This window comes from Mirounga angustirostris, unplaced genomic scaffold (assembly GCF_029215605.1).
Source record: "Mirounga angustirostris isolate CCGP_5_RB_7025 unplaced genomic scaffold, mMirAng1.0.hap1 SCAF_6, whole genome shotgun sequence".
In the NCBI taxonomy this organism is placed as follows: Eukaryota; Metazoa; Chordata; class Mammalia; order Carnivora; family Phocidae; genus Mirounga; species Mirounga angustirostris.
The window spans coordinates 79958169-79977799 of NW_026991714.1; the positions used below are offsets into that span (position 1 = coordinate 79958169).

At 36.8% G+C, this 19631-nt stretch overlaps 1 protein-coding gene across 1 annotated transcript in view; it reads right to left on the reverse strand.

Moving 5' to 3' along the window:
- Positions 1 to 19631, reverse strand: part of RYR2 (ryanodine receptor 2) — a 736030-nt gene that overhangs the window by 53404 nt on the left and 662995 nt on the right. The window contains exons 84-88 of the mRNA XM_064594590.1: positions 17140 to 17216; positions 16267 to 16340; positions 6107 to 6187; positions 5232 to 5320; positions 3833 to 3961 (exon numbers count right to left, since the gene is read on the reverse strand). Of these exons, the coding sequence (XP_064450660.1) occupies positions 3833 to 3961; positions 5232 to 5320; positions 6107 to 6187; positions 16267 to 16340; positions 17140 to 17216 (450 nt within the window). The remainder of the gene's footprint in view (positions 1 to 3832; positions 3962 to 5231; positions 5321 to 6106; positions 6188 to 16266; positions 16341 to 17139; positions 17217 to 19631) is intronic.

Consider the following 19631-nt stretch of genomic DNA (forward strand, 5'->3'; position numbering starts at 1 on the left):
CGAAGCATGGGTCTGAGGGGCAAGGGCCTGCCGGGATCTCCCCAGGGAGGGAGGCTGCCATCTTCCCATTTCTCCTCTGCCTCACTAACACTAGCTGGCATCATCTCTATTCCTGTTTGTGGACTCTCTCATTTATGTTCTCCCAGGGCTTGACTAAAGCCGGTGAGTGCCATCTTTCAAATTTTTCTTCTTTTTTTAATTTCTCTGGTGTGTACCATGTTTAAACTTCCCCTCTGCCTCACTCCAGCCACTAAGTGCTATCTTTGCACTCTCTCTCTGCTGCCAGTATCTCCACAGGGGGGCTTTCCACACATCTGGTGGACTCACGATCCTGGGTCCCATGAGCCTCTAACAACCATAGAGGAGTTCTTGGCAGACCACCCCTCCCAGAAATCTGTTGTATTCCTATAAACTAATAATAAACTATCAGAAAGAGAAATTAGGGCAGCAATTCCACATACAATTGCATCAAAAGATTAAAATACCTAGGAATAAATTTAACCAAGGAGGTAAAAGTCTTGTGCAGTGATAACTATAAGGCACTGATGAAAGAATTTGAAGAAGATACAAACAAATGCAATGACATCCCATGCTCATTGATTGAAAGACTATATACTGCTAAAATGTCCATACAATCCAAAGCAATCTACTGATTCAATGCAATGCCTCTCAAAATTCCAATGGCATTTTTCATGAAATAGAACAAATAATCCTAAAATTTGCAAGGAACCACAAAAGACCCTGAGTAGCCAAAGCAATCTTGTGAAATCAGGAGGTATCATGTTCCCTGATTTCAAACTATACTACGAAGCTATACTATTGAAAGCAGGATTGTACTGGCATAAAAACAGACCCACAGATCAAATGAACAGAAGAGAGTCAGGAAATAAATCCACACATATGTAGTCAATTAACTGATGACAAAAAACCCAGGAATATACAATGGGAAAGGACAGTCTCTTCCATAAATTGTGTTGGGAAAACAACATATACCACATACGCAAGAATGAAACTGGGACCCCTCCCTTACACCATACACAAAAAATTAACTCAACATGTATTAAAGACTTGAATGTAAGATCTGAAAACCAGCAGTTCTTTAAAGAAAAAACAGTGGTAAGATCCTTGATATAAGTCTTAGCAATAATTTTTTGGATTTGACACCAAAAATAAAGGCCACAAAAGCAAAAACAAACGAGTGAGACTATATCAAACTAAAAGACTTCTGCACAGCAAAAGAAACCATCAACAAAATGAAAAGGCAACCTACTGAATGAGACAAAATACATGTAAATCATATATCTGATAAGAGGTTAATATCTAAACTATATAAAAACTCACACAACTCAACACCAAAAAACAATCTGATTTAAAACTGAGCAGAGGACCTGAATAAACATTTTTCAAAAAAGGCATACAGATGGCCAACAGGCACATGAAAAGATGTTCAATGTCACTCATCATCAGGGAAATGCAAATCAAAATCATAATGGGATATCATCTCACACATTTTAGGATGGCTATTTTAAAAATATATATAAGAAATAACAAGCATTGGCAAGGGTATGGAGAAAAGGGAACCCTTGTGCACTGTTGGTGGGAATGTAAATTAGTGCAGCCATTGCAGAAAACAGTATGGAGATTCCTCAAAAAATTAAAATAGAGCTACCAAATGATCCAGCAACTCCACTTATGGGTATTTACCTGAAGAAAATGAAAACACTAACTCAAAAAGATCTATGCAATCCTATGTTCATTGCGGCATTACTTATAATAGCTAAGATACGGTAATAACCTAAGTGTCTATTGATGGATGAATGGATAAAGAAAATGTGATCTCTCTCTCTCTCACACACACACACAATGGAGTATTATTCAGCCATAAAAAAAGAAACTTGCCACTTGTAACATGGATGGACCTTGAGGGCATTATGCTAAGTGAAATAAGTCAGACAGAGACAGACAATTACTATGTGATCTCACTTAAATGTAGAATCTAAAAACAAACAAACAAATGAATAAGCTCATAAACACACAGGATAGACTGGCGGTTGCCAGAGGTGGTCGTGGTGGGGGGCATGAAATGGGCAAAGGGGTCAGAAGGTACAAACATTCAGTTATAAAATAAATAAGTCCTGGGAATGTAATGTATAACATGGTGACAACAGTTAATAACACTGTATTGCATATTTGAAACTTGCTATGAGAGTAAATCCTAAATTTTCTCCTCATAAGAAAAGAAACTGTAACTATACACAGTGACAGATGTTAACTAAGTTGACATAGTACAGTGATCATTTTGCAATATATACAGATATCAAATCATTATTGTTGTATGTCTAAAACTAATATAATGTTCTGTCAAGATATCTCAATAAAAAACTGTTTTGCACATAGTGAGAGGTTAATGGATTCTTCTAGTTTTATATAAATTTAGGAATCTCATCTATTTTAGGAACCAGGAAATGCTCACTCTCCACATTTAAGTTCCATATGTTATATAGAAACCATTTTATCAGCTTTCTAGAGAATTCACTGGCTTGCTAATGTCATCAGATAATTTTATTATTTAATCAAGAGAATTCATATATCGATATCTTGCGAGACATGCGTGAGAATATGAAGGCAACAGTGGAAGCCAGTGAAGACAAGAAAATAGGAATGTGAACAGTCTGGAACAGATTTAAACTCTGTTTTATTTGATTTAAAGAAAAATTCTCAGAATGATCAAGTGTGGCTTTTCCATTTTGAAATGCTGAGATAAGGATCCTCTTCCCCACCCAGGGAGCGAATACAGAAAGTGAGATCCTTCCAAGGTACGACTAGAGAGGAGAAAAAGGGCAGGAGGAGGTGAGGGTCATGTCCCTCTCACCCCCAACCTCTGCAGCACCTCCCCTGCGTCAGCCTCAATTGGCCATGCGTGTTTGCACTCAGTCATTCCTTAAACACCTGCAGCAAGGCTAGGCCCTGGGGGACCATCTGTTATTTTTACTTAACTTCTTCCCCCCACAAGATTATGTTTAGTCTAATGAAACAAACTAAATGCATTCCTCCTGTTTTCTCCTTGGCAGGTGGCACTTCAAACACAGTGACTGACTGATTCAGAATAATACTGGCCATGGAGACAGAAAACAGAAAGATGGCCCACAGTCCCCTAGAAAATCGCAAAGTTTCATGTGTTGAAAAAAAACAAAATTTTATAAACTCTTTTAAAAATCTGCAGGTTAAGTCTAGAAGTTTAGCCTAAGGAGAATATAAAACAAATTGATGTTAAAAAAAAAAAAAGATACTTTCTTCATGGTTATTGGAATTCTACCTGGAATATACATTACTGTATGATTTTATATGTATGTGTGTGTGTGCCTTCACACACGTGTGTGCTCTAACATGAAGTTTTACTATTCTCTTTTATATACAGTTTCTATGAAACTCCTTCCTTAGTTTTACTGGAACACAATAAGGAGTAATTTAGCGCTCTGTCCTTTCTCTTTCCCGTCTTCTTTCTTTTTCCTCCCTCTTTTCTTTAATATTTACTGAGTGCTTAATATATATATGAGGCCCAAGAGATACAAGAGAGTCAACATCTTTGTTCATGCCTCAAAGGAATCAATAATATCTTGATCTGCCAAACAGTAAAGCAAATTCAGTCCATATAAATTCACATCTCAACCTGATATTTAATTGTCATCATTGGCTAAGAATCTATATGAAAGGTTAATAGCAAATGTGAATCATGGCAGGAAAATAGGCATATTGTATTTTTCCATGGAATTCAAAGCTAACCACTTGACTATTTTTTTTCTTCAAATAGCCAAAATATTTAAATGTTTACCTGAATATACTCTGTGAGAGTGTTAAAGACTTGCTTTGCTACTTGAATTGCTTTAGAGAAATTCCGTTGTCCTTGTTCATCAATAACATCTTTCCCAGAGTAATACCAATAGAAATCACTGATGGATTCCTGGAAAAGAGGAATGATAAGATTAAGATACATTCTAAAGCTACCACTAACCTATCCTCCTTAGACAGAAATAACAGCTGGAGAGAAGAAGCAGAAAACTTAGCTTTAAAAATGACTTTCTGTCTCTGATGATCTTGAACTTCACAAGGATTCACAAGATTAAAGCATCTTTATCCACTGAGCAAAGTTAAATGTTTACTATGTAAGCACAAAAATTAGACAAGTCATGGATGTTTTTTGGGTTACAGACATCAGGCCTTTTTCTCCAACAAAGCCCGTAACGTTTCCTCATTAGAACTCCAAAATGTTCCTTGTTTCTATAAATGCCCCTCAAGAAACTGATTAGACTACTAAAAACACTGACAACCATAAACAAACATCTAAACAGGATCAACCTTTTTAAACAGGATGTTTTCAACAATAACTTACATTGGAAGGAATTTTAGTTGGCTAAAGGAATAACACAATGTAGTCCAGCATGCAGGCTACATTTGGGTTTTGAGATATGATTTTAAAAATGACAAATGTGTTTTCAGCAATATTTTTTGTAATTTGCTTCAAAAATGGAAGCATTAGGTAAAAAAAATATTGTGCTTTTACATACTCAAAAGATTAAGGGAGAAACTGAAAGTTTGAACGTGCAGGTTTTAAACTACTGTATCTGGCTACTCTTATAAATAAGATGAGGGAAATAAAATTTGTACAGGGCTCCCATTACTTAGGAGTCTACACCTTCAGATTCAGTTTTATTAACATGTGAAAGATTACTACAAAATCAGGGAGATTCTTAAGTGGTGGAGTGTTAAGCTGAATTTTAAAATTAATTCAAGTATCGGGACAGCTGAAAAGAACTACCTGTTAAATTTAAGTGTATTGTAGGTATTTTGAAAGCCTTTCTTTCTCACTTTTGAAAATGTTTCAAATACTCTTCCCCCATTTATCTATCAACTGTAGCAGAAGGAGCAGACCATGTAAATACTTTGCAAAAACAAAATGAATTTAAAATGCCATTAAGCTAAAAACTATGGGGGGAAAATGCCCACTTATAGAAAGAATAATGAGCAAAGGAGGAGCCAGGATCAGAGGCAAAGACAAAAGGAGCAGTTTCACCCTAAAACTTGGTGAAAGGCTATGATCAAAGACAAAGTATCTCAAAAAATTCTGTCTAGTCATCCATCAAAGTGCATTACAACACGTCAGTTTAATAACTCTGTCCCCTTATTTCAACGAACCAATCCCTTCCATTTCTTCCTAACAGAAGGCAACATACCTGGACTCTCAGGAGGTAGTCTACGGTAGAGATGATTATGTTGACAGTTGTATTATTGCCAGTCTGAGTTCTCAGATAATTTTGAAAATCTACATAAGATCAAAAGACGTTACTAAAGCTTCCTCAACAGTTTAAAATGAGTTATTTGAAGAACTCCAAAAGCAAATGAGGTCTCCAGCAAAATCCTTGTGGCTAAGACTGGTGCTTTATCCAAGAGGATTGTTTTAAGTGGGCATCCCAACCACATCGAGGTGCTTCACAGAATATCAATATTTAATTTTTGGTCTACAAGGTGGCTTACATCTGCTTCCTGATTCCTAGCTCTAGAGCTCTGGGCATGTGAATCGCTGGAAGAGGCTCCATCCTTTAGGGTATAGTAATTAAATTATGTATTCAAGAATCATTTGTTCCTGAGTACTGTGCTCAGTGCTGGGGAAACAAAGATAAAATTAAGATACAGTTCCTGCTTACACAGGGGTGCACAAGTCCCGGAGAGAGCTATTTATATTAACCACAAAGGAAAATACATTGGGCCAAGTAATACAATATATTCCCCAGTTGAAGAGAAGTGGTATAAAAGAAATAAAGCTCTATATTGCTCTGTAGATATCTGTCTCATGTATATCTTTTTTCCACCTGTCTTCTCTAACAGAAGAACAGCTGATGGGAATTAAGGGAAGTGGCTAGCTAGCAAAGGACTTTGAAAGTAGGAATGTAATACATAAAATGTCACACTGCATATACCAAACATACGGAAGAAGGCTCAAGATTGTTGACTCAGGGATGAAGTGTAATTAGAACTAGCAGGCCCCTGTCATTACTGGTTTCAAAATTCTGATTCCTTGGTATCATCACATAGTGGGGGTCTCACGCACCTGAGTTGTGTCCCTCACAAAGCAGTTGTAGGAAGCGGAAGAGGTCGCAAGTGAACTCGTCATCCTGGAGAACCTTTTCTCCTGTAGGAAGTCCAGAGAAATCAGACACGATCAACGACCCTGGCCTGGCCCTCCCTTTCTATCCCCACCTCCATAAAACTTGCATGTTGATCTAGCATTGTTCTGAACCCAAAACAGTCACAAATCATAGCCACTTTTCTATCCGAAGCTCATATGATCATGCGCTTGGCAGATAGATGCACTTTTTCTTTGTCAGAAAAGAACATTTGAATCTTAAAACTCAAGTTTCTCTCTGTTAAAAGCAGCAGCATGGGTTTGGCAACATTTTAGAAACAACCTGAAGATGTAAACTTTTCTTTTCTTTTTTCTTTTCTTTTTTTGGGTAATGTGTGTCTAGAAATGATCTCTCCATCTCTTAAAAACACCCAAGTTAAGTCTGCTTTGTTCCCAGAGTTTGATCAAATGATTCAAAATGCAAAGGCATTCAATGCATATAGAAAACAGGGCCAAGAGTTTCTTTTACTTAAAGAATAATTAAAACAATCTTGTAGAAATTGTAAATGACTAGAAAATGTTTCTTAATTCATTTCAATTCACAGTCTTATTAGCTTGCCTATGGATTTAAAAAAAGTAAAGCCTTCAGAAATCTGATATAGAGACGTCATTGGTTGGAGCATGACTTCCAGAGGAGAGAGAACTGGTGAACAGACCTAATTATAAATATTAAACCAAAAGAAAGACTTTGGTGGCTCATGCTCTGTGAGTAAATCTAAGCAGGAAAGATGAAAAGAAGGCTATCTTAGAGCTACAGAAGCTACTCAGCACCATTAAAAAAAACTATATTTGTGAGGCAAGCATGACACCTCAGAAAAGGGTTCAGATATTTTACCTACATTTCAGTCAAAATGTATCTTGATCACAAGTCACTCTGAAAGCAAAAACACAAAGAAAGAAACAAACAGAAAAACAGCACCACACAAATGAAAGTTGATTTTAAAAGCATAGAGTGTCAGTGGAAAAATGTTCAACGTTATGAGTGTATGCTCTGGCATCTAAATTTGTTGTTTAGAAATCAAAATGACACAAAAATGTTGTTCAGCAAGTGGATGAATGTACTTATGTCTTTAAAAAAAATGATAATAACTTTTCAGACTGGAGGAAATACTTTGGGCCAAGAAAGAAAACTATGCAATGACCATGTGTTTACTTTAAATAAATTATGAATGATTATAAGGACAGAGAGCTGATGGACTTACCAGTCTGCAGTCTGTGACTTTCAAAGTGAGAGGCTTCATATAATGGGAGGGTTAGGAAGCAAAACCATTTTGAAAACTAATATAAACATTAAAAAAAGTACATAAAATCACTGTACTGGTTTCCCTGCAAGATATGATATTTGGTGACCAAACTAAAATCACCATGCATACAGATTAGTCGTGTGGCAAGTTCAAGTTTAAGGGCACATTGCTGTGAATCTCAGTCCATGGCTGATAAGCCCATTCCTCAGTGTCTACATTCATGGCGGGATATAGCAAAGAAAGGGAGAACAGTCTAGGCTAATAAACTAAACTCTTCACTGATGATACTTACTATCTTTCCATGAACTATTTGAATCAGAAGAGTCTTTTTTTTTTTTAAAGATTTTATTTATTTATTTGAGAGAGAGAATGAGAGACAGAGAGCACGAGAGGGAAGAGGGTCAGAGGGAGAAGCAGACCCCCCGCTGAGCAGGGAGCCCGATGCGGGACTCGATCCAGGGACTCCAGGATCATGACCTGAGCCAAAGGCAGTCGCTTAACCAACTGAGCCACCCAGGCGCCCCAGAGGAGTCTTTAACATGATATTTAAATCAAAATATTATGAGCTAGTTACACAGACTTACTGACTCTCTCCTTGTGAGCCCATCTAAAATTTTTTTTTTTTCTAGAAAATTTCATCAATAGACCATGTACTTTCAATGTTCATATACTCAATGTGGAATAAGTAACCCTTGATAGAAAGTATTCAGAAAGGTTAACAATGAAAAAAATATATAGTCTACCTGTGTTCCTAAAAATGCTCTGCACAATGCACACTGATTTATAACATAAGGCTCTATTTACTGTCTGCATGCACAGTATTTCCATGACTATATACCAAAACACATACAAGTAACTTTACTCACATAAGAACACGCAGCACACAGCAGAACAACAGGGAGAGGAGAGTGGGGGGGGAGGGGGCGGCCAAGCCTTTATTTACCATCAGGTGATACGAGGTATAAACTGGGATGCTATTGCTTAATGGACACATTACTATCTGATTAAAATGCTGCCATTCCCCATGCTGCATGTAAGTGGTACAGTAACAGAGATGGATGATGGCTTTATGTCTGCAGAAGGTACAGGATCAACAGTCTATTTTGTGATGTATGCAAAAGAAATTCCATTGTAAGATGGAAACCAAGATTAATAACATAACGAAATGGAGTAAAATGTAGTTGAAAGTGCTCTGATGTTCTTAAAATATTATTTGTAATAGCTGCGTGATGGCCAAATGTGAATATGATAAAGGGCATTCCTTTGGTTTCATTTTTAATTATAAGGGGCTTATGATTTCTAATAGTGTAATAAAGAGAGAGTTATTTCAATACTGTTGCTGATGATGAGATGGGTTTTTTTTGTGCCTCAGTGTTCTCATCTATGAAATGAGAACATGTGCACTGTCTACCTCACTAGTTCTTCATAATTTGTGAGACCATTTTTAGAAATTGTGGAAAGGTTACAGTTTTTAGTAGCAGTGGCAGTAACACTAAATAAAGATGGGAACAACATGCCTAGGTGGTGAATATGGTTATTTGAACATACTTATTAAATGTGTTTATTATTTCTAAAAAGCCAATTTTAATGGACTGAAATACTCTCAAAAACATACATTTTCACTTGGAAATAATATTAGTAGACTTTCTTTTGTTCAAGCTCTCAGTAAAATTAATTCCTATTTTAAAAAATCTAATCCCTTTTTATTTTTTAAAAGATTTATTTATTTTTTATTTGAGAGAGTGAGTGAGAGAGAAAGCAAGTGAGGGGAGGGCCACAGGGAGAGAATCTTCAAGCAGACTCCCCACTGAGTGTGGAGCCCAATGTGCAGCTCGATCTCACGACCCATGAGATCATGACCTGAGATGAAACCAAGAGCTAGATGCTCAACCGACTGAGCCACCCAAGCGCCCCTTAAAAATCTATCACTTTTAAAGGTCACTGTTCCACTCACAATTGGTTTATCTAATTAACAGAAAAGTACACGAGGGTTTGCTTAAGTGTTTATTGGTTACCTAAAACATCGATGGTCATAGTCCAACATTGTGGCCTTGAGGGGCTTGGTTTAATTGTTATTAATTGCTAAAAGTTATCAATAATTGTTAAAAAAATGAATGCGATGAGTGAAAAGACTACCTAGTAGATATATAAAAACAATTGAATTAGGATAAATAAACCAGAAGACTAAGATCCTCTTTGTTGTAAGGTCTTTTCATGGCAACATCTCCAGTAATGGAAAGCTAAAAGGGTGAGAAGCATGGAATAGAAGACTGGTTGCATCAAAGAACTCCCTACAAAAGCTTGTTAAGTGGAACTCAACAGTGTTTCCCCACCATCCCCCACCCCGCCACTGCCATGGAAGAAATAGTTCTGATCATTGATCTTCAGAGGACTCAAATACCTATTTTATGCAATGGCAAAACTGAAAGATAAAAATATTTTTAAATAGTGAAAAGTCAGGTATTTGATTCCACGTGGGCGATTTTAATGTCACCGCTTAAATGGTTTAACTGGCTGCTTAAATTATACTACCACTCAACCAACAAGGGATACAATTTTTTAAATGGATTCACGATTAACGTTTAGTTAGTGACTACAGTGCGCTAGGCATTGTGCTAGATATATTTTCTCATCATGTCATTTCAGGTTTGCAATAATGCTATGAATCGGGTGACATGAATCCCATCTTGTGGTTCAGTAAACAACTGAGAAATTAAGTAACTTGACTAACGTCCTATAGCTATTAACTAGTAGAGGGTTTGAGTCAAGTAAATTTCAATAAACCTTCATTAAGTGTCACCTCTACGCTAGGCACCTTGTGAGGTCCTGGGCATATAAAGACTAACAGACACAAACCTGAACCTGAAGTTCATAGTCTAATGGAAAAGATAGGCAATGAACAGGTCATTTCAATATCATAAGGTCTTTCTGAGTCCAGTATTCTATAGTTTCTAAAATTCCTAAAGCTCACATCAGTAATCGATAAGCTCTTTGGCTAACAATCATTGACTACGTGCACCATATGTTAGTTAAATTGTGAACTCCTCCTTGTTTTTAATCAATTTTAGAACCTAAGGAAACCCATCTTCCAGATATGTGGCCTTGGGAAAGTCAATTCACCTTTCTGAGCCTCTGTTTCATCATTTTGATATGCGAATGAACAATCTCCAGAACTCCTTACTTTATAGGGTTATTGGGAGAATAAAATTGGTTTGGGCAAGTATAATTGCTGTGAAATATGCAAAGCACAATAGGAATAAAAGTGACATTTTAACAACATGAAGTCATAGGTTCAAAAGACCTAGGTTTCTAAAATATAGACTTTCAGTGGGTTGTGGATGTAATAAATAATCTACATATTCCCTGAACTCAACTTGACACCAGTGCATAAAATGTATTCCTCTTTCAGATCCCAAGACAGCAAAAATGACCACTATGTGAAATAAATTAGGTATGTCCCACGGATAACAGAATTAAAGTACACGTTAGCTATGGAGGAAGACATCCCTTTGCTTTCAAATGTGATTTGCAGATTATTTCTCTTATAACCTCTTCTTAATGCCTTTCAGCTCCCATTACTCTAACTGGAATTCTTACTGTTCATCCATTCCATCCACCAACATCCTAACTGATCTCCCTACCCTCAGATTGTGATATCCATCTTATGCACTCTTGCCTACAACATTCATAGGCAATTTAATTATAACGCTCTCCCAATAAACAGATGGATTCCTTAACAGTAATTACAAAAAATATACTCTCAAAAATTCCCTCAATCTATCACTAAACATAACCTCAAAGCTCCGCAACTTCCATGAAGGAAATCATGCTGCTCACTATCCTTAGAAGACTCAGTCTATTTAGCATGCTAGCATTACTGAGGAATGAATAATCTGTGCACTTTAATGTTGCTGGTTTGAACAATGGATGCTAGGAACTTGCTGTCAGGTGGATACTACTGATGTGTTACTTACCAAATGGCTCTTTGTGGCCTCAGAAAGGAAGCATGGAATTCCTTGGCATGGCACAAAAGGCTTTCACAGGGTCCCACAAACTATCTTTCCCCTCTAGTCTATTTCTCTCCAACCATATTAGGTCAGTGATGTTCTTTGTCATGCTTTGTACCTTCAGCATTGCATATGCGGTTCCCTTCCATGGAAATGTCTTCCTTTGCCTTTCTTCTTTACCAGGTAAACACCTACTTCAGGCCATCTGTTACTTCTCCTGTGATCCTTCCCCATAAGCCTGGCAGCCAAGTACTTCAACTCAGTTCACTCATACACACACAGATCATGGGTTTCGAAGTTATTTGTTTACAAGTCTGTCTACACGAGGCTGAGCCCATAAAGAACTCCGATGCCTAGGACAGCGTCTAGCACACAACAGCCACTCCAATTTCGATCTGGGCTTTACTGTTTAAAAACTGTGCAGGGATGTTAGAAAAATCTAATTAGTGTCGTGAATTAACATCACAGGCTTTCCTTGACAAGAAACTTGACCCACAGGAAAGGCAGAGCAGTGTAGTCAGAATTCAGGGGGTAAGCTGAACTACACTTGTGTTGGACTTTGCAAACCTGGGGTGGGAGATAGCCAATACATAATTAAAGTACTGAGTAACTTCACTACTAACAAAAAATTAGGACAGCCAATATTGAGAGATTGTGTTAATCATTGTTTTAATTAACAATTCTTTTGCTGCAACTGCATACAGACTTGATGAGGTCACTATAAACACACCAAGTAAGAACCTCGATTTAGCGCATTATCAGATACAGATGGAAACTTAGGTTAATTGGTAGTTAATGTTTTAATACAGAATTTTTAAAAATCAAACAATTTCTGAGGGATGAGATCAGCTTCAAGATTTCATCTTGCTGATAAAGTCTAGGACCACTGCCAGAGGATCAAAAAATAAAATATCTTCTACTACATTCCAAGAAGTTTGAAAGAAGAAAAATTGCACTTTCAAGCTCATAATGACTTCGTGATGAGGTTTAATGGTTCTGAGAAAAAAAAAAAATCCAAGGATGGAATGAAATTTTAAATATTCATATAGGTTTTTGGTTTTGAACTTCATTATATGTTAAAGGAAAACACATATGACTAAAAAATATACAGAGAGGACAACACCGAGCACATCACAAATCTACTAAACACACCTGTGAAGGAAAACTGGTTTTTTTGTTTTGTTTTGTTTTTTTGTTTTTTTTTTTAAAACAAGTGGGAGGTCCTGGCTTTTGTAGAAACGGGGGAAATTTAGGAAGAAGGGATAGTAAATACTGGCAAACTTACAGGATGGTAACAGCAGTGGAAAAAGGAGTGTTAAATGATTAGTCTGAAATCCTTACATACAAACCTTAAAAAGGCATGTATTTCCCAATGGTATCTCAAAACAAGATTAGGAGTATCACGTGTAACCATACAAAGTTCCAAAGTGATTTTACAACTTCAACATTAAGTGCAAAAGTTGGCAATAGATTAGTGTCTTTGAAGGGAGGAATGAGCAATAAGTAAAGAAGCAAAAAATACTACCTAACCCAATACGGTGAGTATAAAATAAGCCCCGGGAAGATATCAAAAGATGGAGGAAGGGACTGGCTTGTGCAATTGGTAACAGTGGGAGGCAGAAGGCCTGCATTTCAGTCTTGACCCTGCCATTACACTGTGTGATACTGGACAAGCCATGTAACCTTTCCACCCCTCAGTCTCTTTACCTATAAAATGGGGACAATATCATACTGGTGGTTGTAGGTATCAGAAAGGTATATTTAAATTAAACACTTGGCATGGCTATATAATTTACAATCATTCTTATCATCATCAGGAAGAGATTTAGCCTAATAGAGACAGCTGGTTAGGATGGAGAAAAGTCAGATCATCAGATTATTCTCTCAGGGCTGAGTTTATACTGTTTGGGCCTCAGGCTCTGAAGATAACAGATTGAGATTTTTCAACCTTCTCTATGTATTCTGGGAGGGATGATCGATTTTCCTTCTTCTATGAGGGTACAAACTTTTCTTAACTTCTGTAGACCCTTAAACAAAAGAATGGGCATGTCACAGAAATTTTTAAAATATGCCAAAAGACAGAGCTGCCCTAGGCATTCTTAATTTGGGAAGTACATTATTCGTAGAGCGACTGAATTACCATTGTGTGTCCTAATTGACCTCTTGAAAAAGGCAAGCCAGAATATTCAGAGAGCACAATTTGATCTCTTCAAAAATCTCATCCCTTGCTTATTACCATTGCCTATCATGTCTTTTAGAAACTACCATCTGTGTTATTACATTAGTTTGCAACTGTTTCTACCAATCTTCGAAGTCAGTCTCAAGAATGAAAAACAGTTTTTATGTTAAGAAGGTTTTTAATGTGTGATGTTTTCAAAGGACTGGAGTAAAACTCTGTAGATCTCTCAACATTTGGAAGGAAACTGGCAGAGCCCCCTGGCCACGAGGAGACTCAGCCAGTCCCAGTCTCCCCACCCCACCCCTAACCAGATCACCACTGATTTTCCCATGCACCCACTGGTGCAGCCATAAAGCCACAGTGTGTCCAAGACAGAAACGTCACATGGAGACTACCGCACACATCTATGATTCATTCATTTACACAACAGTTGCAAACACTGGATCCACCAGAATTTTTTGAAAACGAAAGAAACGGAACAAAACAAATCCAGAAACGTTAACTGAAATGCTTCTCGCCCCTCTGTGACTAATATGTTAATAACTGCACATCCTCATGGAAAGAAATAAAAAGGAAAGCTTGGTATATGAGTTTCAAAATAAAAGGATGCATGATGATGGAAATGAAATGATCTATTCGTTAAACAGTCTATAAAAGGAAGAAATGCACACACACACAAAAACTGTCACTGTCAAGACTATACACAAAGCTAAGGACAAATGAAGGAGCAAATAAAGAAAAGGCAGATCATTTGTAATAATTACCACGCTCATGTGTGATGACTGAGGAAGGGAGGAAAGTACATTTACAGTCGACGGAAAAGGAAATGGGGAAAAAAAGAAGTTGAGATGTTGTTTTTGCCTTGCTGTTTGTAAGGAAGTAAAATAGAAAAAGTGTTAATCAGTTTGGGCAATTATTTGTGTGTGTTGAAAAAGAATAAACAAATCAAATCAATCTCATATTGAGAGATGGGACTAATTCTCGCATCAGAATGGTCATTCTCACCAAGTGATTTCTGAGCTGGGACTCACGAATATTACTCCAGTCTGCATCTGGCTGACAAAGGACAGGAGACCCAGTAAACTAAGCCTGCCGGGGGCCACTGGTCCTGCGTGAGCCGATATGAACAATGATGAAGAATGATTAATGGGCCTGTGTTCATGCCTCTGGAACATTAAGTAATAACTGTAGGGAAAAATGAAATTGATTTCTAATTCCAAGACAGGGAAGTCAGACTTTGGACAGAGAATTCATTCATTCTCAGGCACTTTACAGCTAAAGGAAAATGCCCAGGGCTTCCTGGAGACCCCAGAGGCAGGCAGGTAATGGGCCTTGAGATTTGTAAGGACTCTGAATTCTCTAGATGGGGCCCTCAGGCTGGGTGTTATAACTGTTGACACAACCCTTAATAATGAAGAGATTTAGCTGGATATTCATTTTGGAAAATTTAAGTTTAGACCGCTGCTGGCAATTTTCCTTCAAGTTAGCTAACACAATTAGGTAACTGTAGGACTGACAGTTGATGATTGAACCTATACATTCAAATGTCAAGCAGAAAACAAAAGCACACAGGAGCTGTACAGTAGAAGCATTAGAATATACATAAGTGATAATTTTTAGAAAACAGTAAGAAATATGCAGCTAATTCTTTTTACCTATTGTGAGAACAAAAATACATGGAAATAATTAGAGAGATCAGTTATTTCTAAAATATTCCAGAAAGGTAAACAGACTACAAATGACAGATGGGATAAAATTTATTTTTTTTGCAACAAGATTAGTTTTATCAAAGATCTGATGCTCCAAAACTAATCACTTATTGATAAGATGACCACTCCAAACAAGACCAAGCAAACAAAAACAGATAAACACACAGGGCCTCACTGAAGATAAATTAATTGAAAAAAGTCAAACACAAAAGAATAAAAGCAAATCAAGACAAAAAAATATTGAAGATTTTTTCTTAATAAATACTGAAATGAAAGTGCAGCAATAGTTATTTCTGCTTTAAATGTCCTGTGTGCTAAATTTTCTAGTTTATATGCACATCTATTTACAGAGAAAAAAAAAAACTTTAAGATTATGTGAGTCATTCTATTTGTGCACATGTAAATTAAGTGATCGGGATTATTTAAACATTAAAAATGACTCCTTAATTATTTTCATCAAATTTGGACTTGCAAAGACATATGGATGTATGAGATATCTGTTCTAAAAGGGAGGAGACAGTTGAAATAATGTTAATGGAAGGATCCCAAAGCATCACTATTCTAAGGAGACAGAAGAATCTGAGAGTTGGGCAGTTTGCCAAAGTAGCCACAAGAAGTCAAACATTCTCTAACTTGGTTCATCCATGTGCTTTATAATTTTACAGATAATTCATTATCTAATAAGGGATCTTGATCTACCACCCAACTAGGGGAAAGGTGACCTACAGTAGGTCTGGAACAAAAAGGAGTTAATGGCCAACAGGGAAGGTTGAGTTTTGGGTGTGATCTGAGGGAGTGTGCAATTATGAACTTTTAAATGAATCACATAAGCATTTTGGCTACTTAAAAATAACCTTGTATCTCTTTGTATTGAAAAGGTAATTGGTAACTGACTCATTTCAGGAAAGGGGGGGCAGTTGATCCTTTTAATTTAAGTGATTGATACCTGATCCTTCCTCGGTCACCATTCCAAGTCCTTCAGCTTTGTTTTGTCGCTCAAATGCATTTAGGTCGAGGACACTACAATAACAGGGAGAAAGACACTTAGAGGACTAATAGAAAATCTTCTTTCTTCAGGAGAGCAAGTGTCTACAAATCATGTTTCACGAAATGCGAACCAAATATTAACATACGCTGAAGACATGCCCCAATTCAATGTCTACCAAGCATACTTTCCTAGTAGCAGCCCAGTTTCTCCCCAGGGTCTGCACTGAAATGATCCATGTGAAAGGCAAACATAAGGCATTAATGGGTTTCAACTTTGGGAGTACATTACAAAGTTAGCAGACACACTGAAATATAATTATAATAATCATGTTTTTCCAGCTGGATAACTTATTACATTAAGTATCTGTCAGATTCCTTTGTCAAATGCTGTCTGAGTGATTTTAAATACTGTAAAAAATAGACACTGATTATCATAAATTAGTTGGTGAAGGATCATTTCTTTAGGGAAAATGCGAAATGGTCTACAAGCTCCCAAATAAAACTCATCAGAATTTTCCCTCTCCTCTTTTAAAATTCATACACTGCTCATTTTCAAGTACGCAGAATACACATTAATTCCCCAAGGTCCCTATTTAATCATAGGGAAGACTATGATAAGACATCATTAACAGTGAGTACGTTAATAATTAAGACATTACTAACAGCTAACAACAAGATAGAAAATAAGACATCCTCTATTGTCCCACTTTAACGTGTACTTAATCATTAAAAAATATTCTCTGTATCATTGGTGTCAGCGATGTAAAACAAAAACTTTGAAAGATACAATCCACTGAGTAGAAGAACCAAAACAAGGGAGGCGTGTGCTTACCTACATGACTGCATCAGACCAGCCAGACTCTGAAAGAAGCCCACATCCTTTTTCTCCTTGAGGTAGTCAAGCATTTTCTATAGTAAATATATAAACCACAGGGCCACTGAACACAAATCTCATTTTTTGTTAAATAAGAAACAACTAAAATATGCTTTCTATCCTGGGATAAAGATGAAAAAACACTCAGTGCATACAAATATGACCGTAACTTTACAATGAAACAGTGATGAGCATGTCAAGGCAGGATGGTTGTATATTTCAATGTCAATAAAAGTGGCTCAGAACAAGGGAGTTGCTTTACATAAACATCATAAGCACCATGAATATCCGGGGAAAAATACTACTCTTAACTCTCTTCTAGTCACTCTTTAAGTATTTGAAGATTCAGATTTTTTAGTTCAAGCCTACTGGGACGAAGGTCCACCAAGATGCTAGTCATAGATTTCCATACAAAAGTGAGGTCCTTAAATGCGGGTAGTGTTGACTACCATATGCTAATGTTATAGATAGAAATTTAGTTTCTATTATCATGATCTCTAAACCCAAGGAATGGTAGGAATCATTGACTATTAAATTTTTCTTCTCTGTTGTCAGAACGATGTCCAGATTCTGTGGTCAATATTTTGATTAAACACAAAAGTAAAAAATGCGAGAGCAATGCACGGCTCTACCTTCTTAGCTTATTATTATATATTACAGTGAAACAGCTGCTTTGAATGTGGAACAGATGTGTTGGAAGTTTCAAACAAGAAGTACCCACAAGATGATAAAATGATAGAAGACACACCAAAGGCTTGAAGAAAATAAAGATACTGCTCTTCTCCGAATCTTGAATAGAGGTGAATAATTCCTATTATCAGTGCTAAATAGGATTGAGCTAAAAGGGTCAACATTTTGGTAGCAATTTGGTTTCCAGAAATTTGGGTGAAAGGTAAGTTACTAAATATGTAAAGGCTGGGTGTCTGCGCGTGCATGCACACACACGTGTGTGTATGTGTGTGTATTATATATATACACCTCACATGCATATACACATACATACAAGTAAGTACACACCGAGATACACACAAACACCCGGCCATTTTGGGGGGAGTGTGATAAGTTACTGGTCTAATAAAACATGAAGCACTTATTAATCACTGGAAATTTAAAACACAAGGAATATGGCTCAGAGTTAAAGGGAGGTGGTAGAATATGTATCTGAAGGTTTACAGAAAAAAGAAAAGCCTGTATAGACAAGTATGTATATTACATGATCTCTCATGGCTCCTTTCAGCTCCAAGGATTTCTGAATCTATATGCTATATAATTAAGGACTTTTGAAGTAAAACATAAAGGGAAATTATTTGGTGCTAAATATTATAGAGGGTAGATAAGCTTTCTTCAGTTTTCCTTTTTTTTTAAATTTAAGTCATGTAGTCATTTGCTATGGAAATCAAAAAAGGACAGCTGTAAATTGGATGGGGAAAAAAGACATCATTATTTTCACTAAGTTCTAATGGAAATTTAGCATTCCTTTCAACTATTAATATAAGCAACAAACACAGACCCTGATATCGTCACCAATAGAAATATCAGAGATCTTCATATCACAGTCATTGTTGAAGTGATTTAAAAATGTTTAGACTAATCATTTCTTCTCAATAATAAGATCAAGTACTAGATCTTTTATTTAACGAGTTCATAAAGGAACACAAATTACTTTATCAAAAACCTGTTTATAATATTTGAATAACCACATTTCACTAGGTGTGGTTTCTTGTGTAAACCTGTGCGATCTCACTTTGCAATTTAAAAACATGACACCAAGAGGAGTCCAGATGCTTCACTAAACTGTCAGAGGCATTAAAAAGAAAAAGTTAGGCACCCTGGCTTAGATTAGACCAATACACTCCTCCAGCCTGAAAATGTAACAATTGTATTTGCAGAAAAAGAGGCACGCAATTTGAGAAAAATGTAAAGACGAATTTTTCAGCTACTCTGGGTTGCTAACTTAACCTAGTCCAAATCTTCACCAACCCGAAGGCAACCTTCAAATTTTCTCTGCTTTTCTTAGAATCAAAGTTCTTCTGGGAACATATTCAGGGCTTTGTCCCACTGTCGTGTTTCTAGGGCTCACAGCAACCTGAAGTCAAATATCCTAAGATTTTCATTAACCTTCCCTTCTTACCCTGCCCTTCCTGGTAGGGGAGCCCTTTCCCTGCGTTGCCAAAACTTACCCAAGAAACAACAGTTATCAGTTCCATGTTCATAAACTGTCCTTTCTCATTACAGAAGCTGATACAGAAAAACATGAGAGAGATGGTATAACACTATAAAACATGTTGCCAAACTAGGCTCCTGAGATAAGAATATTTACTTTTCTCCACTATTAAAACAAACCATTTCATGCTGATTTATTCACATGAAATTCAAATTTCACATGATGACACCATCTGATTGGACTTCAGACTTCTCAAGAGCGTTTTAGTGCCCCACATGGCAGGGTG